This window comes from Dufourea novaeangliae, unplaced genomic scaffold (assembly GCF_001272555.1).
Source record: "Dufourea novaeangliae isolate 0120121106 unplaced genomic scaffold, ASM127255v1 scaffold112, whole genome shotgun sequence".
NCBI lineage: Eukaryota > Metazoa > Arthropoda > Insecta > Hymenoptera > Halictidae > Dufourea > Dufourea novaeangliae.
In genome coordinates this window covers 1,402,334-1,428,505 of record NW_015373993.1, presented here as the reverse complement: position 1 = coordinate 1,428,505, position 26,172 = coordinate 1,402,334, and the positions used below count along the sequence as shown (strand labels likewise).

The following is a 26,172-nucleotide window of genomic DNA, read 5'->3' as shown; positions in this document are numbered from 1 at the left end:
ATAACGTGCACCTTGCTAAATGAAAGCCCGGGCGAATCAAGAAGCCGTAAAATGGAACCTCGGTCTCCTTGTGTCATCGCTTTTCACGACTCGCACACGTTCCAATGAACACAGCCACTAGAATAAACAACATCGATTCCGGTAGCCCCAGCAAGCAACTGACTTGCGATAAATAATCTGAGCTAACGTGCTGAAACGTTACCTTTAATCAAAATAGTCGCGTCCAAGGACTACGAGGTTCAGCTAACGTGGAATTAATTACGACATACGCGCGCAACAGGCGCTCGAGTTATGCGAATCGTTTCGTGAGACTGTTACGATTGTACAAAAACGTGGAGTCATAAGGTATCATCCAATATATTTGAATCGATTATCTACGGACATCAAACGAAATCGCAACGTCTGGAAATTCGTTAGGATGTTCCCCGAATAATTTACACCCGGTGAAAAACAGGATCATGAAATCCACGCGTTAATCGGTGCGTTATCGGTCTCGCGTAATAGGATATTTTGCATCGCCCACGGTCGCTTCCCCCTTTCCTTTTTCCAACGGTAGAGCTTTTTATCGGACGGTGTCATGCGACCAGCACGATCGTGTATATCCCGACCGTCTTCCGCACATGGAAACCAGAGTAACCAGTGCACCGAGTATAAAAAGCTGCAGCTGTCACTGGCACGGCAGCTGCAACGCCGATGCATCGTGGGCATAGCGATGGGAATAACACGATCCTAAGTCGTTCCCGTAGGCCACGGCGATTTCCAATTTCGCGTCGACAGCGATTTCCGCGTGCAAGGTTCAAATCACTCGAATTTCGATCATATCCCCTGTTATATTCAACCTACGGTCGATGTTGAACTACCAACACAAAATTACCCTTAACCGAGACCTGACACCATCCTTATGATTTATTTTGCCTCCTCCTAATACTCACAACACTGTGACAGGATTCCCGACATTGTGCGTTAATTTCTATCTCTGTTGAATATATTATACCTAACACCATCCTTGTGATCCAAATTGAATTCACATCACTGAGCGGAAATTTCTCTTCCTAACGGATGTAAAGAAATGGTTCCAAGAGTTATCTCGAAAAATTTTCACCCCGAGTTGATCGTGAAGGACGTATCACAGCAGAGCCCCTACCGGCTGTTTTCGGAACTAAATCGTTCAAATAGATTCTAAATTGCTCACCAGGGTGCATTAGAATCTTGTGTAAGCTTTCGGTTTCTTTGTCACACAAAAACACTTAAAAAAGCCGTAAAATGGACGTCTTAGAGGCGTCGTGTGCTATCTGGGTAGACTATGAATCCCAGCCTGTACGTATACGAATAAATCCTATAAGTGGAGACGTTCGAGAAAATACCCTGTTGATAGGTCAAGTCTAAAACTTCCCTGGACTCGAAAGCAAGCGTTCGTAACCTAGTCGGCTATTCTTGGGCCAGTCTCCATGAATGAATCCCGTGTTTGGAGAACCTGAATTTCCAAATCGATCGCGATTCGTGAAACGCGGCCAGCTCGGCCGGGATTCCGTAGCTAGAGGGCCCAGAAGGTGGCGGATAAAAACGGGCATCTCTAATCGGACAGCCTCGATCGTTCCAAAGCGTTACGGCCGTTTATCGACTGGTGGCGGCAGCATTCCGTGCATATGCAACCACCGCGTGCGCCCAACATGGATCCACGGAGATGAGAGAAAGTCCGAGGATCCTGGCCCCGCCGAGGTTCCCTCTGAGAAAACAGTGTGTGTATGTAAAGGGTGTCTCAGCAAGAACTTCGAATAGCGCGCCATTTTCCTCTGGGGCTTTTTGAAAAGTAAGGAGACCCTGAGACAATTCAAAGAATTAAAGAAGAAATTGAACGCCAAATTCGTAAAATCCACCGGCCCTTACTCCAAAACGTACTGCGAAATTTCGTCGAAAGAATACATACCTGCCACCTGACCAACGGTGGCCATTTAACCGACATTTTATTTCATGTTTAATGTCATTAATAACTCTGAAGATATCAATAATAAAATGTAAAAAAACAATTAAATTAATGTGTTTTTTTTAATTTATTTAAAATTCAAGTTCTTCCTGAGACACCCTTTATATATATGTAGTAACATGTATGTACTATACGCGCAGGTACGATCGCGATAGGCGTGAACGTGCAGCCGAAGAAAATGTCATCGAATGATGCCTCCGCTGTTTCTCCGATATCATCCCGATCGTTTCTTTTTCGTTCGACTAAAAGGTGGCAAGCGAAAGACATTCCCGGAGATAGGTACAGGGGTCGAGACAGAGGACTCGATTCCGTTTGCAATTTATTTAACGTGGGAAAAATTCTATCGCGAATTCAATGCCATATTTCTCTGCCTATTTGCAATATTTAACCCTTTGCACTTAACTGTTCATTCTGAAGGGACAAAATGTACGGGGAATCAGGAAATTAACCCAATTGCATCATAAGCTCATATATGCGCGGAATTTTCCTGGCCATTATCGAATCATATTGAATGATACAAATGGGTTAAGAATGCAAGATAACCTCCGAATGTTCCTATGGGATCTTACTGTGGGTAATGATTGACCCAGCCGGTTTGACGATCCGTACTGCTATTGTTAAAGAACACTGAAAGAAGTCTGTATGCGTTTATTAAACCGATGCAACGTTCGAAATTACTTGTAAACTTTTCTAATATCTCCATAAGATTTCATTTTCTCCCATTTGTGAATTTTTGAAACTACATTCACGTTTCCTTCGATCCACGCGCGTTTGTCCATCGAGAAAAGGGACGTACAAAGACGAACAGGTGGGAAACGAAAGTGGTAGCGAGTTCTCGGTATCCTAACACGTGCTCGCAGCTGCGAGCTCGACAATAAGCAAATATATAGTTTGGAGAACGGTCGACGCACGGGGCTCTATTATTCCTCCTCGTCGATCGGATCGTTACGACTTGACTCTCGGAATACGGGACAGTCTGAGCGCGACGGCTAGGTCAATCGTACGTAACAAGATGTTAAAAACACACACTGTATAAATAATGTTAGCAACTGATTGTTCCAGTAATAATGAAAGTGGCCTAAGTAAAACCTCGTCGAAAAATCCGAATCAAGATCCCGCAATAATCCCAGGTAGATAGTCTGTCCATTGTGACAAAGGTGAAAAGAATGGCGTTCGATTTTCATTCACTTACCGGCTCCAATGTCCCGATGTCATTCTAAACCAGCGAACCTCGACGGACAAAGAATCGTGTTGGACAGTACGCGTGGAAACGATCCCAACACCCGAACCGAGTCACTGTAACAGCGATCCTCACCAGGCGAGCTTCCACGAGAAGCAACAACAACACTGAACAAATCCTTGGATATATCACTTTGGAGAACACACGAGAAACGTCTGATAGGGTCGCCCAGGCGGTATGTACTAAGCGGGCGTTCAGCACACACAGTTTCAGGAATTCCTACGCCATCCACCAGCGGAACCACCTTCCGTCTATTGTCTCTCCTTCCCGCCGGGTCATGGAAAAACAAAAAGGTCGGCCGTTAAACATCAACGAGGGGCCAATAACGATGGACATATAATCCTCCTGCTGTAGAAGCTGTACGGAGGGATCGACCCCCGCAATATTCCCCTCGATGCATATATACAATAGGGTTTTTCACGGTGATCGCGTTATGGCCCAATATATCCCCGATCGATCCCAGCGTAGTTTACCTGGGTATTGAAAGTCCATACTCTCGAGGCCCCCTGATTGTTCGGAAAAGTCCCAGAAGACAGAACGGAAAATCAGGTGACAAACGGAAGAGAATATTAAATAACCCACGGTAAAGGAATTTGTATATACCTGCGGATCCAGTAGATGGTTGGACGGAGTCCCTGAACCGGTCACGAGGCGGTCGTAGTGGACACTAATCGCACGCTTCTAGCTCCGGCTGGCGTTGTCGTGTTATCAGCCGGGGACAGCGAAACCTGGACTGTCCTTTACGGCCGTGGTGAGCGACAGCGTAACAACGACTGCGTGGTGCCTTGACTCGGCGTGTTTCCAGGTGGGACGTTGGTGTGCGTGTATATACGGTAGGCGCAACGCACCGAGCGAAACCGACGAGCGGGGAAACTAAAGTCCCATAGGATACACGTTCGTTCGTCAGCCAGTGGTATACACTGTATGTACACTTAGATAGTTATGAAGGCAGGTGCCGACGGCAGACAGGTGAACGTGGCGGAACACAGGAAGTGCCAGAGACAGAGAGGCATTACAAAACCTGTGGAACGGTGGGGACCTGGCGGAAGGCAATGAGAATGAAGGGAAAAGCCCCAGAGGAGGCAGGGAAGGAAGTATGCCCGTGCGACTCACTCGAGAGAGTCGCGTGCCTCGCATTGGCGAAAATACATTTTCAGCAGGGGAGACCGCTGGGGACCCTCGTGGGGGCATAGAGGTGCAGAGGGAATCGTGAAATCGGGCGGGAGGATCGAGGTGTACATTCCTACTTCAACCACAGAAGGGACAGATACGTGGAGCACGGGGGCCTTGACCTCGCTTGGCTTTAACTCAACGCCTATGGTTATTTAATCCCTTTATGTAATCCCTGTACGAGTATACTCGACAAATGCTGAGTAAATGTATTTATTGTGGAATTGAAATAAATGCTAACAAAATGACAAAATTACTCTTGTGATTTGAGCACAACCTGGTGTAATAAAAAGTCACTGTGTCGAAAACTAAAATAAGTGTACCATCGCGTAAACAAGAACAACTCCATGCACATTACCTCTTCGGGATCGAGAACAGAAAGCCCCTATTCGCAGAGAGACCTTCACGCCCATAAACGGTCACTAAACGGGCAACAGTATTTCGCAGGATTGCAGGTAAATACGCCAGCCACTTGATTAGCGACGAAACGAGTGGCTGGAGGTTAACTAACCGAGCCCGCGACACTCCGGTCGACTAATCCCTTCTCCCTCCATCGGGGCATCAAGAATCACACCGAACAGTCTTCGAACGGTTCGAGAGTACATTGCTCCTGGTGCAATAAGAACAGTTGATATTTCAAGAAAGTAATCATTTCACCTACATTAATACTAATGTGTCTCGACATACGAAAAAAAATATAATTTTCTACTTAAAACCGTTGGATATTGCTCTAAGCTAGTAAATATTTTTATACTTATCGTTTAGTTAAGATAAGTAGCATTCAATTTTCTTTCTATTTTCCATACACGACCCTTCAACTCATCGACCCCGAATCATACCCTTTAGCCTCTTACTCATCAACCCTTAGTAATGTTCAAAAATCCTTATTGGAACTTTTCTCATCCCCACTACCTCTTAAATTAGTTCCCCGACCATTACTTAAGGATGCGCTAAGAATTTTCACACACTCTTGTCTAAGAACTAACAGTTCTATAAACTATAGCCTAAGTGTTCTTGAAAACTTGTAAGATTTCGTATACAAAAGTTTAGTACAATAAAATTATTATTTTTAAAATACTAAACATCGGAATCCAACAAAAGTATCTGCCGGGTCCAACCTTGCCATCACGTATAACCCTAATGGTACCGAATCAACGAGGATCAGTACTCGGAATAAAAACGTTGCCCTCTAAATTAACTTAGTTTACAACTGAAACACGAGGTTTCGTTCAGTTAATGCCCGGGGCCCTGCAAGGAAACACGGGGATTCCGAAAAAACGAGCCATGGAATTAAAAGATGTCGCCGTGGTGGCGTTATCAAGCGACCACCACCCTATCTCGTCGCGTTGACTCGGCCGTGGACGCACACACCGTCGAATAGGGCCGCGTTGTTATGCTACTTGCAGAGCCTCCAACCGTGTGTACAGGAATAGCCAAGCCCCACCTCTGCGTCCCACGTGCGTGTATACTCACGCGGCACGCCATATTTCCCGTGTGCAACAGCGCACACGCGAGTGCAACACCATCGGACGAAGTCGTTGACTGGAAAACGAGCAGTAACAGAGGAGGTGGAGGGGGCGAGCAGAGCGCTCCGTACGCTCGTTTATTCGCACTTTTACCCGGTTCCCGCTTAAGTGCTGCCAGTTTGTTTATCGGGAGCTTCTTGTTTCGCGGAGATCTCCGGTGGGGTACCCTGCCCGTTTTACGCCACCCCCTGGGCAACACCAGCGAAAGTTTTGCGTTCGGGGAAGGCCACCACCGTTCATTCCGGTCGGGTTCATGAGATAGGGATCAATCGATACAAGTAAATATGAGTACATTACTCGATACTTTTGTTTCGATACCGAGTAAATATCGACACTTTCATACAATAGTAGCAATGAGTAAAAGTATCGATACCTTGGCGGTATCGATTGAACCCTATCGTGAAATATTTTGGCGTTATCGATTCGCTTTTACCGTAACAGATCCAAAAAAAATCCATTGCCTCTGGACGAATGTAAAATTTCATGGGTTCACGTAACGAAAATTTATTCGTTCTGTTGAGGATTTTATCGAGTTCCGAGTAAAGTAGAAAGCTTGTTAAACTTTTCTGTATATTGGAATTTTAATGGTGGAGTGTGTGTGGACTGTAAAGGTGCGTATCCTCGTGTCGTATCGTCCACGTTGACACACAACGGTGATACAATCGAGGATACGCAACAAGTGGACACGCACCTTAATAAAATCGATAAGCTGAGCGATGAGTGGTCCCAAAGCAACGGATATCTATGCATATTTAAACGATTGAAATGATATCTTCTGTCTCTTGTTTTCTACGCTATTGCGAAAGTAGTCTCAAATGTTGATAAAACACGGTACGATCTATTCTAGAAACTTTTGTTCACGGTGTAAAATGGTGTTATAACGAATACACACATTTTTGAAGAAACATCATGGTATGCAGTCGGTTAAACTGGCAACACTGAGCGCTCCTCATCGCGGAATAAAGACGCGATCCATACGTAACACGTGCAAGTCACGAGTTCCACTTTTTTACATCATAAAAAATCTCATTACGAATTTCGAGTTTTCTGCGCCGAGACCGCCGCGAAGCGTAGTGCAATACCAGATAAGGGATCACCGGGATCGATTAGTCACGGTGGTTCTTGCGTTAATCAGGTGAAAAGAGAGCAATTTCAGAAAATTGCACCGTGTCCTGCATTTTTTGCTCTCTGTTTCCCGCGTTGCTTGTAGAAAACAAGAGAAAGAGAATTACATTAAGAGTAACAAGCCACGAGGCGGCGATCTAAAAGAAATGTTAAACGACGATGGAAACCCTAATTCACGGAGAAATGAAAGAAAATCGGCAGCGTTAACGGATGGCTTGTTTTTGTTCTGTCTACGACAACGAGCTGCCCCCCCCCCTCCGTTCGTCAGGAAATCAGAAATTAACCGATACACGATCGAAGGATTCTACCCGTGATCGTAATGTTATGTTTCAGCCTGCGTGACTTCCGGTGGAACCCGCCTTTCCTGTGCCCCCATCAGTCGAGCCACGCGCTTTAAGGTTTCCTTCGAACATTTCCTTCCCGTCGATGAAGTATTAAGCACACATCTCTTTCTCTCTTGTCGAGTGCTGTTGCAACACTATCTTTCGGAACTTGGCTCAGATGGCGGTACAGGCTGGCGAACTCTTGTTCCGGCAGGAAAACTTAAAACTGAGATGAAGTGGAACCTGTATATCACTCTTGTTGTATAGAGAATATTCGTCGAAATTCTTCGATGGTGTACAGCTTCTATTTGAATTAAATAAATTTTAGCTGTAATCTATTCTATCCGGATATGTATATCATTACGATGACGTATCGTTCAAATTGTAAAACATAACCTTACTATGTTCAATGATCGCCGCTGTACCTTCTCGCGAACCTATGTATCCGTCTATCCGATGATGAATAGATCTCATTATCGTCAACCGAAACCCTCTTGGCGTTCGAAATAATTCCTAATGTCTCGGTCTCGTCGTCCGGAAGCAGCAACAGTTTCTGCGCTCTGTGTGGCACCTGGCTACCTAAAGGATGATCACGTATCGACACTCTGTCCTCGTTGCTGAGATCGGAATCATGGGTATAATTAAACTGCTCTAGGATTCGTTCTAACAGCCCCTGCCCACTGCTTCTCCGTTTCTTGCGAATCTGCCGCTTCTGCGCCCACGAAAACCCATTTTTGCCGATTCGTCCGTTCTGGTTTCTTGTGCTTGACTGTTTTCTCGAAGTCATCGGCCCGTCCACCAAGCTATCGGTCGTTTGCGCGGCTCTGGTCACTGGAAGATCGGCGGGGTTACGCTTATAACTCCATTCAACGTTTCACGTGTTCTGATTTAACACTAAAACTACCAAGCAATTCAAAATAACATTTTCTCAGATCATTTGCACCTTTCATTACGATATGAAATTGAAGAAATTAGTCAATTTCTAAATTTTCAAAAGTTTTTTACGTTTATCCACCGATTGAAGCAAATATGCGTTTATCGTTGGTAAGTTCTAGTATTAATCGGCTGTTTACCGAGAATCACGTCGCGTTCGAATAAGTCAGCCAGGAAACCCTTGATTTTGTCCTTCTTGTCGTTCCACTGCCCGCTAACGAAGTTCACCGAATTGCTTCGCAATTTTTTCAAGTATCTCGAGCCACGAGAACTTCTTAATCCGCCTGAATCGACCCGGTTCGCGGACAATTTACGTTCCCAAGAATTCTTCGCGTTATCCTTCGCCTCCGTGACGGAAACTTGGTTCGCGTATCTGTGAGCGACGTTTGCGGCGGCACTTCCGGCCTCGGGATGATTCTTCATACGAGGCACCAGACTGCGGAGCTTCGAGTGCAGCTTCTCGATCTCCTCCAATTTCTCCAAGATATCCTTCACGTATCGATCGGTCATGTTGCGGTTTATAAAAATCGCGACATATCGTTCGTATGTGTACGTCCAAAAAAAATCGTGTGTTCCCGTTAACCTTATCGCCTGTTTCGGCGATCGAGGGAACAGATGAGTCGCGTGTATACAAGAGCTGAAGTCACACTTCACGACGATATGGAGATATACCAGTTTATTTAGGGGGAAAACATGTTTAATGGAGCTCGACGGAAAATTGCAGTATATTAAATTAACGTCGAATCACTGACCGGCTCTCTGTTTCGGATTGTGTAAGATGCCATCGCGTAAAAAGGCCAGTAAACATGTCGACGGGCGAAAAGGAGCCGAGACGCTGTTGTTGTCCGGTCGCTGAGGACGAAACGAGCCTGAATGACATCGCGAAAATCATAACCACTTTGAACCGTAAAATCTTGGGATTACGAAACGAGGTTAGCGCGCTCAAAAGCGTCGACGTTGACACGGAGGAGAGATCGCTGGGAGATGGCAGTCACGGACACCTGTCCGTCCCGCGCTGTTACGAAACAGAACCTGACATCTTTCGAGAAACCGCAAAACCCGATGCGCCCGTGCCTCCGAAAGCAGCTGTTACCCACGTGGTTCCATTTCAGGGTGTTTCTGTGATCAATCGCAACGAGAAACAGGAGTTTGACTACGAAATCTTAGCGAATATTCTGCACACTCGTATAAACGGTAACACGTACTCTAATCTTGTGTACAAGAAGCTTCCGAAAGTAAGAAGGAAGAGAATCTCCCGTGGAGTTCAGTACGATTCAACGATGGGCCGTAAATGGATACGAGGCTTTTTTAAAAGATTCAAATCGGCGAAACGGAATAAAATTGTCGGTTCACCGAAGAGCAATGTTCGCGTGACCTTTGATTCTGGGGTGGAGGAAATGGAATCGTGGAGAAACGAACGAAACAGGGAGGAATGTACGTTTGGACGCGGGCAACAGGACGATTCTGTGGACAGTAAAGCTTTTCGAGGGGATCTCGAGGAGGATATGTTGGACGAAACAATCGATTGGACGTTTGAGTCGGTTGAAATTGTCCGCAAAGGAGGAAAAGAGGCATTAAACCAGTTCAAGAGATTGCAAGAAAATAACATTTTCAAAAGTTACCTGAAGGAGAATGAAGCAGATCCACGAAAGGACGAAGAAAACGAGCACCCAGATTTCGAATGTTCGATAATGGATCGAATGGGCGGTGGCGCGGAATTCCGCGGGAATCGCATCACTTCGGAGTTCAGCGATAAAATGCAGAAGGTCTGTTCGTACAAGACCGCGAGGTTCAACGTGAAGAATGTGAAACGAAGACTGGACGCCTGCATAGCGGAACTGAATGGAATAATTGAAGACATTGTCCTGATCTTTCCGGATCTGAATATTTCCGACGACACAGAAAATTGAAACAATGGCGTTATGACTTTAGAATCAAAAGGTTTCCACTTTGGGTTGCACTCCAGGTTGCTAATTAACGTATTCGTTAATTTTTTCATAATTTCTTCCAGGTGAATATCAAATTATATTCCGTGGCCTATTCCTTGTTTCTTCCCTCTATCTGCTCAGTTTTTAAAAAGGTTCAATTTCTTGAATCCGAAATACCGAGCGGTCCTCATAAGGATAGTCATCTTTTGATTTTTATAACACGATAAAATTGACCCGATATTTTCGTAAACTGTATATTATTTTAACTGAAATTTATCAGAGGGACTTTTTTTTTTTTTTACTAAAATATTAGGGAATTTCGAGGCAACAACCAACGACATTGAAGGATTAATCACGCGTGGATGTAACAGCGACTACGTTCGTGAATATGTAAAGCTGTTCGAATCAAATCAAATTAATCTTAGTGCAAATCAGGATGCATGAGCGATTACTGTTCAGCGAGACCTGGGGGGATGAGAAAAACAGGTTTTTTGTGAAATCAAAAGGTAACAGTATTGTGATGTACCAAACGTCACTAAACGGTGCACCTAACCTACTTTTGCGTTTATCTGACAGATGAGCATTCGATAACCGAATTGTTATCAGACACGACTAGGACGAAGTCTTTTTATTCCGGTTTCGTATCGATTGTCAAGGAGGTATTTTTGCCTCAAGGATATCCCGACAGTGTTCACCAAGACTATACTCCCTATCAAATATGGGACATTGTACAGGTTAGTTTTTAGAGCGATGAATGGACTCTATGACGTCTCCCAGCGAACAGGTTCTTACCGATGCTGGTGATCATCTGCATATTCGACATATTTACATAAATATATTGCAAAAATTGTATTGTTTCTTTTGTAATTTCATTCAAGTTTGGGTTAAGTTCAATAATATCCACTGCAATTGCACATTGAATCTTATCCTTTATATTTATTTTTGTACTATTCTTTGTTATTTTATTCTTCTATTTGTTTTGTAGCTCTTTATATGATGGTACTTTATTTTTGTAAATGTATTAAAGACATGATTATTATTATCAATCGATGTTATAATTTACTTGCATTCTTTAATTCTAATAACAACATAAATTATTGAAAGATATCTCACAAGAAGGTTAAAAAAATACCTTTGAATAACACTATGGTGCATATATTGTCTATTCTATCATGGCATCTTATCTCCCAGGCATTCGCAAGTACCATAATAGGTACCCTGACAACACATTCCATTATGCAAGGGGTAGGTGTAGGTGAAGCTGCTGCAACACCACTGGCAGCAGCAATAACATGGATATTAAAAGATGGAACTGGGATGGTCGGCCGTATTGTATTTGCATGGTTGCATGGGTAATTGAGATCATTCATAAAGGATTAAGCAGTCCCACATAGCTTATATAAAACAGTCTGTTTTCCATTCATTAGGACAGATTTAGATGGACAGTGTAAAAAGTGGAGACTTTTTGCAGATATTCTTAACGATTTAGCAATGGGAATAGAATTACTCTTACCTTACTTCTCTCCTTATTCTCTTGTAATATTATGCATTTCAACAACAATGAAATCAATTGTTGGTGTAGCTGGTGGAGCAACCAGGGCAGCACTTACACAGCATCAGGTATACTACACCTGAAAGAAGATTTATTTGTTATTTATGGATCAGTTTTTATAATGTGGCTTGCTTATTTTTACTATAGGCATTGCAGAATAATTTGGCAGATGTTTCAGCCAAAGATGGAAGTCAAGAGACATGTGTGAATTTAATAGGATCTTTTGTAGGAATTTTAGTACTTTCTATTTTTCACAGTGGCCGGTAAATATACTGTTATATACATATATTATTTATTATATAAGTATTGTGCATGGCCTTATAATGAATAACTTCATAACATTGTGATCTACCTATAGTATATATAATCTGCGTATAGATACATAATGGAACTCTATCTCTTTCTGGTGGTAGTCCATCTATATGCAAATTACTCGGCTGTGAAAGCTCTACGTTTAAATTCTTTAAATGAAGACCGCTTAGTATTAATAATCAAAAGTTACATTACTAACGAAGTCATTCCCGAACCTGGAGAAGTTAATAAAAACGAATCAGTACTGATGCTCTCAAAACCTAGTAAGATTCTTTAACTTTATCATTGTATTTCGAATAGACAAATAGGTTTTATTGCCTGTACTAATTACTTTTCTTTTCAGCAATGAGTTTATGTGGATTTAACATAAAAATGGGCATCTCCCTTGCCACTCTCATAAAGAAAAATATAATTTCGACAAGCGACATTGAACTATTATTAAAACTCTTTTTAGATAGGAAATATTTGATTTCTATTGATGTACAGAATAGAACTATTTTTATATGTTTTAAAAAAGATGCGCAACCATCGGACGTTTTAGAAGCGTATTTTCATGCTTGCCTTTGCGGCTTGTTCATTTGTATGTCTCTTAAAGTGCCACTTGTAAGTAATGTGCCATATAGTTTTTGCTTTATGGAAGCATATATATGTAATAAGCATTGCATATTTTAAGGATCTTTTCTTAAAACCGGAAGTGAGTGATGTATCATATCCCTTAATGCGCCTTTATGCATTTAATAAGAAATACTCTGCTTTAAACAATGGCGCACGATCATCGAAAGCTATAGAAAGCATTTATGCTACTAATTTATTGATTTCCAATGAATACAAAGCATTTATTAGTGGCCTTGAGAGTAAAGGTATATAAATCTACTTATTTAAAAATTTTGCATCTTTTTTTTTTAATTACTAGATGTACTTCTTTTAGGGTGGATAACGGACACTAATTTGCTACCGGTAGCAGCTTGGAGATTTTTTTAAAGATCGTAAAATGGTAAAAGAGAAGCAAACAATGGTCATTAAACATTCGGATATTGTTGCTCCTTTCTCAACATTATTTGTCTCGATGAAATTTTATAACTGTTGATCATTTATGTAATTTTATTTGCATATCTTGTAACTATCTGTTGGCGATGAGATAAAATTATCCAGAAATATTTTTTTACAAATTTTTATCACAGGTGATTATAGTATAGTAAAACTGATATGGAAACCAGTTTATTTCCAATAATTTATAAAAATATAACACGCCTTTAACCTGTACAAAATTTCTCAGTTGAACATGAACTAAGATTCTTGCTCTTGCTTAGGACCAGTCTGTGATAAATGTTTTACTATGTCCACCCAGTCCCATCCTCGTGGCCTTTCTCCTTTTCCATCTGCTCTGTTCCATTGTCGACGCTTCTGGGCTTTACTCAGTTGTTCCTTCTTCGGTTTCTTTGTTGGCTCTTCAGTCTTCGCATAATGAATTGGTTTTCTTTCATGTATTTCAATTGAGCCTAGGTTTCAACGAAAGCATTACTTACTTGTCGTTTTTCATCTGCTATTTTAAGCTGGCTGGCTTGTGAATTTAGGTCACCAACAGAATCTGGTTGTGCGGAAATCAATTCAAGATAATGCTCTTGAACATACTGAATTAATGTGTATGTCATGGCACTACCAAGCCATTGATCAGCCTCTGCCTCCACATATTTTACCACACTGTCTTTCACATCTTGTACACTGTATTCCAATCATTCACCTTTAATGAAAGTAACAGAATGCAAGAATAGTCAAAAGATAACATAACTGGACTTACATGTGCTTGTTGTAAAAAGTATTCATATTAATGGTAGGTTTCTCTGATGGATATGTCGGACCCCATGAGATCTCCAATAGAAATGATTTCATATCATTATCTTCTCCATACTGTACATACAATTAGTGTTAATTTCTCCGTGCGTATTGTAACTCAAATGTAATATAATATCAATAAACTGTAGCTAAATTTAAACGAGTTTGATATTGAGCGATTTCAAAGTTAAGATGACAGCACGAAAGGTGAAGTTAAGGTCTTTGGATCGTACGATTTGGATAAGTTCAATTCTTGCTCTAGTTACGCCTATTTAAGGAATAATCGTCGGTGGTATTTTGTAGCACCGACCTTGTACTGAAAAGTCGTGGGTGTCAACTGTTTAAAAGCTGCATCGCCCTCGTATATCGAAAGAAGTACTTCTCTTTCTTCTTCCTGAAGTTCAGCATCGCTCATTTCCTTTTTCAATAGTAAATTTTGACAGTCCAATTTTTTTTACACACGCACTGTTCATGCGTTCTTCCGAGGTTAGGAAAACAGCAGAAAACAGCTATGTAGACGCAATTGTTGGATCGATTGTGCTGCCTCAGTAATGTCGTTTGCGCCATATTTCAAAACTCTGAAAGCGTCGAGGGGAAGATAATGCACAGAGGAGATATAGAATAGACGTTACATCTTATGGGACTTCGTGTTACATGTTCTGAAACACCGATCGTGCAAACCATCAGAGATTTTCTATTGCCCTCTACATTAGGAAAATGATGTTACAATGTAATCATGTAGTGCTTCATCGGTAACGTCGGGCGTAACAGTAAAATATAATGTAGCTTTAGATTCTACAACCTTAAAAACTCCGCACATGAAAATATATTGAATGTTTGAATTATAGTTCTATCCTTATACCTCAGTTGTAAGCTGACTAGCAATTTTCCTTTATCGCAAATACTAATTATATAATTATTAGACATATACGAACTGTATTAGCATTCTACAATAAAATAGTTGCAAATATTTCGATTGTCGTTATGCTTCCTCAATCAATTTTCATCTTATTTGAATGTCAACTAGCTTTAGTCTCCACCAGCATAGGTTAGTAAATAACGGATTTTGAGTTTTTACCGTCGCATATATTTTGCCATTATATAGTTCGCGCGTTTGCCACGCGGTACGCTCTTTTCCCAAGCTTTCTATTTTAGAAATGAACGGCAACCATCTCTTATTTGTAAAACTAGAAATTTTGCAAAAGAATCGCTAGTCGCGATTCGCTATATTTAGAAATTTCTTTTGGGAGAAGGAACCGTTAAAGTTGAGGAACCCGTAAGTTTTTACGGTTTCGGAGGTTCCGTGTCGTGTCGCTTCTTTTCTGAATGTTGAAGCTACGGTGCAACAATGTGGACAACGAAGACCGTAGTGAAGTCTTGAAGTTTCAAATCTATTCAGCAATTCATGGGACGCGGCCGACAACTTGTTGTACAAGGCGAAAGAAATTTTAGACGAACGAAACACGTTTACCGCGAGTATTGAACCATTTATAAAGCACCTGAAACCATGTCCGTGACCTTTGCTCAACGCGGTAGGCCGCCACCAAATCCTGCCCAAATACAGAAGGTAACAAATATTATGTATTATCGATGATATTTGTGTGTTACATTATTTGTTTTTATACTTATTTCATTCGTATACCTTGTGCATGCTGTATGAAATAACATTACATCAAAAAACTGTGTCACCCAAAACCATTAGTAATTTGTTCAACTAATCATGTAGCTTCCATAACAAACAAACATTGGACCTATATAGATTAATGATTATGTACAGATGCTTGATGAGAATAGTCAGCTGATACAGACAATCCAAGAATATCAGAACAAGGGAAAGCCACAAGAATGTATACAGTGAGTAAAATATAATTTCAAAAGCATAGAAATTTGGAAATGTTTATTGCCATAAAACAAGTCTATTTATTGTGTAATTTGTTTTTAGATATCAACAGATGTTACATCGTAATTTGGTATACTTGGCATCAATTGCTGATGCTAATCAAAATATACAAGCATTATTACCTGTAAGAAGTATTTTTGTATATAATTTATTATATCACATATACTCTGTGATTGCACATATAGTACTAACAATATTTCTTTAACTAATAAGCCTCCACAGGGAATACCTAATGGTCCGCAGCATGCTATGATGAATCCTCAAGCCCTACCCACTCCTCCTGCAGGTTCTGGTGGACCTGTAGGGGAGATGCCACCAAACAGTCAACCTACATTGCCAATGTCAAGCTTTAATCAAGGACAGCCAATGTCACAGGGTGGATACCGTGGCCCTGTTATGTCTGGACAAGGACCTGCTATAAATAGTATGTTATATCTAGAGTCGGTGTCTTTCCGTGAAAGACTAAAATTTTAATAGTTTAAAATAATTTCGTTATTCGTTGATGCTTTTTTTATTTTACAGGACCACCTACTGCACCTGGACCACAACAATATAGAGGACCTCAAGGCTATCCCCAGCAACCTTCTCAACAGGGTTATCCTGCTCAGTACGGTAATCAAAATCCTGGCTCCAATTATCAAGGCCCGCAAGGATCAGCGTACACTCCAGGACAACCGAATCAATACGGGCCACCGAACGCATCTCCGCAACAGGGATACAATACATCGACACAACCAAATTACGGCCCTCCAACTACAGTAAACAGTTACGGTCCGCAACCGGGCGGATATCCACCGCCGGGAACTACTCAACCTCCCACAGGCTATGGCCCGCCACCTCCGAATCAACAAGGTTATCCACCTACTAATCCTTCGCAACAAAACTTTCCGTCGAGTGGCCAACAGCAACAACCAGGACAATATGGCAGTCCTAGCCCACAACCAAACTACCAGCAACCTCCAGCTCAGCCGCCGCCTCAGAATGCATACGGAGGTGGTCAGCCTGGAAATTATCCTCCCCCTTCGTCTCAGGCGTACGCAAATAATGTTCCGCCGCAGAATTATCCAGCTCCTCCAGCATCCAGTACGTCACAGCCACCGCAACCCGGATCCCAACAGAACACTGGTCCCCAGCCTAATTACGGGAATCAGCCAAGCCCCGGACCAGGTGCAACACAGTACGGACCAGCCTCTACGTCTCCTCCGTTTAGCACTGCCTCTGCAAGCGGAGGCAATACTTATGCCCAAAGCAGCCAACCGACAAGTACACCGTCAGCCTCGACTCAAACCTATCCACCGAGCAGTGGACCACCACCTACATCTCAAGGCGGCAGCTACGCCCCATCTGGTCCGGCTCCATCCGGGTATCCGGTCCATCAAACGCCTCATCCAACGTCCCATCCGCCTCATCAACCGCCCCATCAGTCTCCTCATCAGTCTCCTCATCAGCCTCCTCATGCGCCTCATCAATCACCGCATCAACCCTCTCATCAATCGTCCCATCAACCACCTGCGCATCAATCTCCCCACCAAGCGCAACAATCTCAACAACAATCGCAGACCCCGCCACAGTCACAACAGCAACAATCTCAAAGCCCTGCGCCAAGTGGATTCCAGCCACCATCAGGACCTCCGCAGGGTCCTCCTGCTCCACCACCAGGTCCACAGCCACAACCTGGCTATGGGCCAGCTACTACGCAGACGTATGTACCGCCAACTCCAGGTGGACAGCCACAGGTATTATTAGCCTTCTGAAAAGCCAGTAATGTTCGAATTATTCTAACAGGTATATACAGCCAATACCGAACAACTTGCAGGTATATACTCCTCATCCTCCGCAAGGTGGTCAACATTACGGACACCCACAATATCCTCCGCAAAGTTATCCACCTCCACCAGCAGGACAAGGATATCCGCAGTATCCACCACGACCTCCTGGCGGTCACATGCCTCCTCCACCCGGGCCCCAGGGACCTCCACCACCTAATCAATACGGTGGTTACGGATATCAACCACCTCCACAATAGAGTATATTAATGTAAATTCGTATAGTATTCAAACTAATATAAATGGTTCAATTGCAAGTATGGAACAAATGGCATATAACGTTTTAATTTAATTCTTGCTGTCATATCGTCCGATGTTACGTAACGAGGCAAATAATATAAAGTTTTATATAGACTGCGGATTTTATGCACTTGTCGTGTTCCCGAACGTTCGGAACGCAATAAAATAGAGAAATTTCATCCTCTTGTTCTCGGTATAGTAAAACCCTTAATAACAGAGGCAAGTTCTCATCTGATTCTAGTTTTTGTACATTCGTTTACAAAAATATATGTTTGCATAAACATCCGTACGTCTAGTTTTATTATAAGGAAAGGTGCAGCTAATATGTCCTCACATTAAAAAAGAAAAAACCATTCGGGAAATTGTTGAAAGATCATTCTTGTTCTCGTTGAACAAGGTTCTCGAATTAATAATACCAAAAGTACTTCGATACAAAGTAATTATTTGTAGACATTGTGAATCGTACATACGTACTTCGAGAAGCTTCAAAGACTGAGCTTTGAAGATTCCCTTTTAACGAGCGTAACGATATTCTAGAATAATTTTCACTGTTCAATATACTGCTGCGGAACCGCTATATTACAGTGTCTGGGTTTTTGTTTTACCTCGTACGTTAAGTAACCTGTAAATCCGTATTTACTTTTAATGGAGACACTAGCTTATATCACACTTAAAAACGCGCGTCGATTACTCGAGTATCGGTGTACATATTACAGGATTCACGTATCTATATCACACCGAGATGAAACGTACCAAACATGGTACACCATGTACTACCTATTTACAGCTTCCAGTATACACATTTGCCTTAGAGTTACATTTATATTTACTTACCTAATTTTATATTTTTTTTTTTGGATTCTCATTAAAAAATTGTCATCAATTTACAATTGAATCCTTATATTTTCCTTACAAAATTCTTACTTGTATACCGATATACATACCGATCTTTTCCATTCATTTTAAAGTTGCATTTCAAAACGTCTATTGTGTTTAAAGTTCCGATTTAAATATGTAACATCCGTTTCGAAAAAATTTCATCTTTTTAAAAATAAGTCGCATTACTGAAATATTCAGAAACATATATAGAACTAGAGCTCCTCTTTTAATTTTGCATTGTAACATTCACAAGAGTGAGTAGGTTGCAGCACTTCCTCCATGTTATCCAGTACCTTAACTTTACTCTTTAAGCGTTTACTCCATTCCTGAAATGTAAAGAAACATGTTATTCTATGACACATATTTAAAAAGAATAAATGAAGTTGAATCTGTCTAATCATACTTGAATTTCTTACATTGAATAGAACCACGTGATAACATAACACGTCGCGGGGTAGCAAGTTGTCTCTCGCAAACTGCCTGGCAGCCTTAGTAATTTCTAGTGCATCTTCATCATGTTTTTTAGCCCACATAACTTTTTCAACGAGATCTGATAAGTCACTTTTTATTGGAACGTAATGTTTTCCAGGAACAAGATCATTGTAGAAGAATTCATAGTACACTGATTTTTGCTTGAGTACTAAAGAATCTCCAGCGAGCAAATATGGGGCTCTGTATGCAGCTACTGTACCATCAATATTCAGCTGGTATTTATACTGTATAAACATTGACAATATTATATACATATATCTGTGTTTTATTCTAAATCCAAAATATCTTAATTTATCCATTCATATTTTTTACCTTGAAGAAATGAAAAAATGATACAGGGCTCTGTCCTGGGCCATATTTATCTATTTTATCTTTGAAGAAGAAGAAGTTAGTAATTGAAACATTAAACAACTCAGGATGTTTCCTCGAGATATCAATAAGATGTAGTCGTTCTAGACGTGAATCACGGCCCCGCCAAAACACTTTTTCTACCTTTCTTTTCCATGGTGTGTCTGTGTTACCTTGTACAGATAACAAATCTAACATTACCCTGTTTTATGTGTAACATCACCCAACATAACAAATGTTATAATATTGTGTTATACATACATTTGACCTATAATTTAAAATTTGATAAAGTTTATACCTTCCCATTGCTTCTAAAGATGATTCAGTAATGTCATAAGTCGGCATAACAATATCCTTAGTATCAGAGGAACCACACCAAGAGAAGATAGGATAGTTCTTGCCAGTTTTGGGTACAAGTGGCCAATCTCCCAAGTTCACAAAGAATTCAATGTCTGGTAAGACAACTTTTCGAGTGATGGATAATAAAATGGAGTCCATGAATATTTTAAAGTCCACGTATTTGCCATAGCATTTTCTAAAAATCTTATTTCATCTAGTTTAATTCCAACACAGATTGAACAACACATTTGACGTAAATTACAATGAGGATATGGTAGTACTTACTTTATTAGATTTAACTACATAATGACAAAGACTAACACTCCCTGGTCGATTATATGCTTTTATAATATCTTCTCGTATTTCATTGAAATCTACATTATTAAAAGGGATTAAATCGTGATATATTTGTGTGTAATTCTTCGAGCACTGTAGATCTTCTAGCCAACTGTTAATCAAAGTATTTGGGCAATAACATTCCTCTTCATAAACAGGACCTAAGCATTCGCATTATATTTTTTGTTATAATATGCACTGTTAATATTTATAGTCCATTTATCAAATTAATGAATACCTTTAAATTCCATTGACAAAACAGATACATGCTTTACATTAACTTTCAATTTTAAATTGAAGCAAGTACTATGTAATCTGAAGTCTGACCTTGTATATGGGCAGATATTATATCTTTCCCTGGTGATTCTGTTACGCTTAAAAATGTTTAAATAATGTTTCAGGAGAGATAAAAGTAAATCATAAATAGATAAAATATTAGAATTTTAATAAAATAACAATTATATTAGAACATAAATACATACTTTTTTCCATTCGAGTCAACTAATTGAAAGAAAATATATCGTGCTCGCATTGTTATTTTATCCGGTTTCAGTCCTGGACCCCAAATTATTGTTTCCGATGGTTCAACTTCAATATTTTTCCCTTCTTGACAAATGAACAATAAGAGCAACAATGGAAACAACATCTTTATCACCCGTAATCGTTTGCAATTTAATTCTTTAATTAAATCGACGTTTATAAAGACAATCTTCACTTCTTCAAACGTTTGTTTTTCTAAACATCGATGCAATAATCATATGACGTACGTATACAGTACATATACACACTATATAGGGTGCACTAGAGGCCCTATTTTTATAGTGTCTCTAATACACACCATTCCACCATCGTAAATTTACCGGCTAAAATCTGTAATGTATAAACCTTTCTCTCATAGCGATACATCTAATGACAAACCGAAACATGTATTATACTTTCAAAATTTTTCATAAATTATCAATGCAAAACAATCAGTTTTTCACATATTAACAAACAATGATCTGGTCGACAGTATGACAAAGTTTCAAACTATATTTTTGAAAATCCTACAACTTTTCAAAAGTGTAACCATTTCTTCGTATTCTCCAGTAAAGTTATAAATTCGAAAATAATCTCGAAATTCATTTCTGTTTCATAGCTTTGTCAAAAACACGAAAAGCGTAATATTCGTTCGGAAAGTTTGTAGAAACTTTGACAGAATGTAGTTCTAAATCCATTTGCAATTTTGTTAAGTGTTGATTTCACGGACTATCCATTCAGATTTGTAAATTTACTATAATCTAAACCAACCAATGACCATGTATCTAAAAGTGACTACAGAATAGTGGAATAGTGTGCGACGTGCCTTATCGTCTTAGCGTTTGTCAACCACTGTCAACAAATGTCTTTTCTTATATACAAAAAAAAATTCTTATCAAATTCACCGATGGTTTATAAATTTCGATAACTGTGTGTATATTTATTTGTCGTGTGTATAGTAATTTACGAAGTATTAATTATTTCATTATACATCAGGTGCGTAATAAATGCAACATTTTATTCATATAATTAAGTAAATTCATACTATAAGATCAGTGTTATTGAGACTTTACTTCTGTTTCTAGCTTCTTTCTATTAATATAATTTTTATTTTCTGATATAATCATTTACAGAGTGGAAAATATTCTATATTTTAACGTTGCCTTTTTGAACCACAGATATGAATTATTCTAGTGAAGAAATAGAGAGGAAGCGCTTGTTAGCTTTGCAGCGCAAGCAACAAGCTCAAATAAAGAGTAATTCACCCAATATTATTAAAACAGGAATCACTATACCCTCTATTATTGGCAATGAAAACAAATCGTCAAATACAGCTAAGTCTCCTTGGCATAATAGAAACAGATTTGGTGAATTTGCAGCAAAGTCTGGAAATAATTCTTTTAAGAGCAACAGAAAATTTGCCAAACAAAAAGAACGTTTTAATCCTATAGAAACAAAAAGTTTCTTTGGGCAGAAAACATGTATGACAGGAAAATGTTATATGATAAGTGATGATAGATTTGTATTGGAAACATCATCTTATATTCCACCACTTATCGAAGTATTAAAAACAATTTCAAGTAGGGTGTACGGTAATATGATCAATGCTATTAATTGTGTTCATTAAATTGAGTAGCATTAGTAGAAAGTACCAGTAATTTCATAATCCATTTGTTTCAGATATGAAAACTAAAACATGGAGTTTCCTCTTGAAAGATTATGAAAGTTTAATGACAAAGTTGACTAATTTCAAATCTGATGTACAAATAATGGGATTACCAAAAACAGTTCTTGAGGTATTACATTTAAGTATGAATTATCCTTTATCAGTGTTAATATTTAAAAATTTTATTTTAGATATTCAAAAGAAATAATACTTCGGACAAAGTTGCTGCAGACATTGATTTATCAAAAATTGATCAGCAATTGTTGAATCAGTTAATGCCCTTTCAACGCGAAGGAGTGAGGTAACTTTCATTGTTTAGTGTTCATGGATTATGTTTGTAATTATTAACTTGTCCTTTTTTTAGTAATATTTTCTCTCTTTCTTTAGTTATGGGGTATCAAAAGGTGGTCGATGTTTCATTGCTGATGATATGGGTTTAGGGAAAACTATTCAAGCATTAGGCATTGCACATTACTTCATGGAAGATTGGCCCCTTCTTATTGTTACACCATCTTCAGTTAGGTCTGGTACAAAACATACATTATTCAGCAATCTTTGAAAATTATATATTGGTTTCACAAGTGTAAGTAGTAAATTGGAGCCTATGAATTCAGGTATCAATGGGCAGAAGCAATATACACGTTCTTGCCATCTGTACCCATACATTATGTTCATCAGTTTTTAACCATCAAAGACTTTTGTAAGGACAGTAAGATTGTTATCACAACTTATGATCTCTTAGTACGAGCAGTGGACACGTTTGAACGTCGAACTTTTGGTTGTGTTATTCTGGTACATATGATGAGCACTTTTTTTAGTTTGTTCAAAGTGCACGCTTTATTAAAATGATTGTATGTAATTTCAGGATGAATCCCATGCTTTAAAGAGTGGAAAGACTGCTAGACATAAGGCTGCAGAGCGTATAGTTTTCCAAGCGGGTCATGTGATTCTTCTTTCTGGGACACCAGCTCTGTCAAGACCAATAGAACTGTATTCTCAAATAAATCTTATAATGCCAAATTTCATGAGGTAATGTAAAATATTCGCTAAGCGCGATATGTCTGAATTGTGAACAAAGTATTATATTTGTGCAGATATCAGGATTACGGAATCCGTTACTGTAATGGAGAGAAAACTTCTTTTGGATGGGATTTCACAGGATCATCAAATATGCAAGAATTACAATTATTGTTAAAACACACTTGTGTAATTCGAAGGCTAAAAACTGATGTATTGAATGAATTACCAACGAAGAAAAGGTAAAGATGAAAATTCAGAGTCTAATAGCAGTTATCGGACCGGATAATTCGTTGTGCAAAAATAAATTGGAAACATAGATTGAATTCTTTTTAAATAAAAAATTAAATTCTAGGGAAATCATTGTACTAGATCCAGACTTAATAAAAGTCGGCACAAAAGAAATGGAGGAAGTGTCGAAAAAGTTAGAAAAGACAAATTTAAGAGGGACAGAAAGACATAACACTCTTATACAGTATTATAATGAAACCAGTTTTGCTAAGCAAAAAGCTGTATGGTAAATGACGTTTTCGTTTATTAAAACTACACTAAAATAACCATTTTTCTAACAGTTATAATTTTGCAGTGATTACGTTTCTAAGTTATTCAGGAATAAACAAAAATGTCTTATATTCGCTCATCATCAAATCATTCTAGACGCTATTTGTGAAACAGCAGAATCTATGGATACAAAGTAATTACAGTTTTCTTGTATGTAACGCTTGCAATTGTAACTTTCCTGTTTATAGCTAAGTGGACATGTATTTCAGATATATTAGAATTGATGGAAAAACAAATCCTGAACGAAGAAAGTATCAGATTGACAAGTTTCAAAAACATGATGATTATTTAGCTGCAATACTGTCGATTACAGCAGCAAATTCAGGGATTACATTAACAGCTGCTCAACTGGTAGTGTTTGCAGAACTGTTCTGGAATCCTGGGGTATTTATACTCATTATTAAACTGAAACTGATTTCATTTAAATTAATAAAATGTCTTTTTATGTACAGGTACTGTGCCAGGCAGAGGATAGAGTGCATAGAATCGGCCAAGACGACAATGTTGTTATTCAATATTTAATCGCTAAACGAACGGCAGACGATTACTTGTGGCCTTTAATCCAGAGAAAGATGAACGTACTAAACGAGGTCGGACTCGATCAAGATTTTTCTCTCCAGGACATTACTGTTACAAAACAAGCATTACATTCAAAACAGAAAATATTAAATTACATTACAAATAGTGACAAATTCCAATCTAGGGCCAACAAAGAAATAGTAAAAGAGACTGAAATTAATAAAAGTACAAATAATGTATCAGAAACCAATTGTGCAACTGAGGAAATGAAAGAGTTACTTGAACTCAACGAAGAAGACTTGAATTTTTGTGACTGGGATGAGATGGCATAAGGAATTTTTTTTGTATTACGTATTGTATACATTATCGAAATTGTATGAATGAGAATATTTATAAAAACTGAAAGTGTTTTTCCTGTTAAATGTTATAGTCATTACAAAAAAAGATGAAAAAGAATAAAGAAAGCAATGTCTTTGGTGACTATACAGTCGGTGGTATCTCAGATATTTTGCAGATATGTTGGACCCCTATATGTCTTTTTAAGTATACAATAAAACAGTAAGGACAGAATAAAAATCCAAAGGCAAATTTGAATGGAAATTCCCTCAAACAACTGTCATAAATAGATTGCAAATCATCATACAAATTCACATTGTCATACATTAATTTAAGACAACAGTAGGTAAAGTGAGATTTATTTTTATTATAAATTTGCTGAGATTTAATTAGGTTGAAACTCAAAGATATTCTATATGGCAATAAACTTATCTTTAACTTCTATCGTCTGAAATTCACAATACGAATTGTTAATAATTATAACAGATAGAAATCCAGATATACAGAATTATTAAACAACGAATATATCTTAATGTTTATGGTAACTGATCATCGATTCCTGGAAATTTAGCCCTCTACAGCCCCGAATCGTGCGGGAATCGAATGTCTACTGTATAACATGCAATTCCTTCTTTAACAACATATTAGGCTAGTAACTTGGGCGTTTTACCGTAGTTAGCACTACGTGCCTTTTTCAGTACGTGTTTAACAATCAAACAATAATTAAAAACGCGAAAGCCATCAATTGTTAATGCATTGTAAGTGTTAAAAGAATTCAAAAACAGTTTGACAGCAATATAAAATTTATTTTATATTTAGAGATGGCGTGAACTGCTACTTGTGAATCACTCGTGATTCGATCACGTTCGTTCCCAATCACGGTGATTTTTTACAGTGATTCGTAATTTTTCGTGATCGTTTTTGATTGGTGGAGAAACCTAATAGTTCTATACACGTGACACATAATCTGTATATTTTATATTAATGACATCAAAACAAAAATTCGAGTTATATCGTATAAAGTGAAGGAATACGATTTAACGTAAAAATGTACGTTATGTATCACTGAATGTCACAAGATGGGAGATAGTTCTTCTTTCATAAGAACATAACTATTTTAGTATTTTTATTTTGCATTTTGACCGTTAGTGTTCGATTCATTCGTTAATAAATTATTTCTAATTAATTATTTAACATATACTCAGTATTTAGGGTCTCTACCATTGCAAATACGAACATCTGTTACCGATCGAATTGTTCATACAAAT

General features: G+C 39.0%; 6 protein-coding genes across 8 annotated transcripts; 3 read left to right on the top strand and 3 right to left on the bottom strand.

Annotated features, from left to right (window-relative positions):
• Positions 1 to 7,774: 7,774 nt before the first annotated feature.
• Positions 7,775 to 8,811, bottom strand: LOC107187800. Its single transcript, XM_015575973.1, has 2 exons — positions 8,442 to 8,811; positions 7,775 to 8,199 (listed from the first exon to the last, which is right to left on the bottom strand). The coding sequence occupies exons 1-2, from the start codon at positions 8,809 to 8,811 to the stop codon at positions 7,775 to 7,777; spliced, it is 795 nt and encodes a 264-aa protein (XP_015431459.1).
• A 1,833-nt stretch (positions 8,812 to 10,644) lies between these two features.
• On the top strand, positions 10,645 to 13,099 carry LOC107187847 (RUS1 family protein C16orf58 homolog). Its single transcript, XM_015576028.1, has 9 exons — positions 10,645 to 10,735; positions 10,806 to 10,963; positions 11,421 to 11,581; positions 11,657 to 11,849; positions 11,929 to 12,044; positions 12,160 to 12,356; positions 12,437 to 12,696; positions 12,767 to 12,953; positions 13,022 to 13,099. Exons 1-9 carry the CDS (start codon positions 10,666 to 10,668, stop codon positions 13,072 to 13,074), a joined length of 1,395 nt encoding a protein of 464 aa, XP_015431514.1. The 5' UTR covers positions 10,645 to 10,665; the 3' UTR covers positions 13,075 to 13,099.
• Positions 13,100 to 13,295: 196 nt separating this feature from the next.
• Positions 13,296 to 14,454, bottom strand: LOC107187846 (RWD domain-containing protein 4). Its single transcript, XM_015576027.1, has 4 exons — positions 14,237 to 14,454; positions 13,892 to 14,001; positions 13,620 to 13,815; positions 13,296 to 13,548 (listed from the first exon to the last, which is right to left on the bottom strand). Exons 1-4 carry the CDS (start codon positions 14,339 to 14,341, stop codon positions 13,381 to 13,383), a joined length of 579 nt encoding a protein of 192 aa, XP_015431513.1. The 5' UTR covers positions 14,342 to 14,454; the 3' UTR covers positions 13,296 to 13,380.
• A 636-nt stretch (positions 14,455 to 15,090) lies between these two features.
• Positions 15,091 to 18,001, top strand: LOC107187829 (basic salivary proline-rich protein 1). 3 transcript variants are annotated; one of them, XM_015576005.1, is made up of 6 exons: positions 15,091 to 15,493; positions 15,704 to 15,780; positions 15,869 to 15,950; positions 16,040 to 16,250; positions 16,349 to 17,528; positions 17,612 to 18,001. In XM_015576005.1, the coding sequence occupies exons 1-6, from the start codon at positions 15,434 to 15,436 to the stop codon at positions 17,850 to 17,852; spliced, it is 1,851 nt and encodes a 616-aa protein (XP_015431491.1). In that variant the 5' UTR covers positions 15,091 to 15,433; the 3' UTR covers positions 17,853 to 18,001. The 3 variants fall into 3 exon arrangements, with proteins under 3 accessions (XP_015431491.1, XP_015431492.1, XP_015431490.1); XM_015576006.1 differs by having other exon boundaries at positions 16,049 to 16,250; positions 16,349 to 17,562; positions 17,643 to 18,000; XM_015576004.1 differs by having other exon boundaries at positions 16,349 to 17,562; positions 17,643 to 18,000.
• A 982-nt stretch (positions 18,002 to 18,983) lies between these two features.
• LOC107187879 (KDEL motif-containing protein 1-like) lies at positions 18,984 to 21,021 on the bottom strand. Its single transcript, XM_015576066.1, is given in 8 exon segments — positions 18,984 to 19,097; positions 19,188 to 19,487; positions 19,576 to 19,813; positions 19,910 to 20,154; positions 20,236 to 20,447; positions 20,525 to 20,603; positions 20,606 to 20,660; positions 20,769 to 21,021. Coding segments are annotated over 8 exon segments (1,407 nt in total). The 5' UTR covers positions 20,933 to 21,021.
• A 700-nt stretch (positions 21,022 to 21,721) lies between these two features.
• Positions 21,722 to 25,126, top strand: LOC107187867 (SWI/SNF-related matrix-associated actin-dependent regulator of chromatin subfamily A-like protein 1). Its single transcript, XM_015576053.1, has 12 exons — positions 21,722 to 21,801; positions 21,984 to 22,397; positions 22,486 to 22,601; positions 22,663 to 22,772; positions 22,859 to 22,993; positions 23,086 to 23,263; positions 23,337 to 23,500; positions 23,566 to 23,730; positions 23,844 to 24,005; positions 24,075 to 24,182; positions 24,259 to 24,433; positions 24,502 to 25,126. The coding sequence occupies exons 2-12, from the start codon at positions 21,986 to 21,988 to the stop codon at positions 24,898 to 24,900; spliced, it is 2,124 nt and encodes a 707-aa protein (XP_015431539.1). The 5' UTR covers positions 21,722 to 21,801; positions 21,984 to 21,985; the 3' UTR covers positions 24,901 to 25,126.
• Positions 25,127 to 26,172: the final 1,046 nt, after the last annotated feature.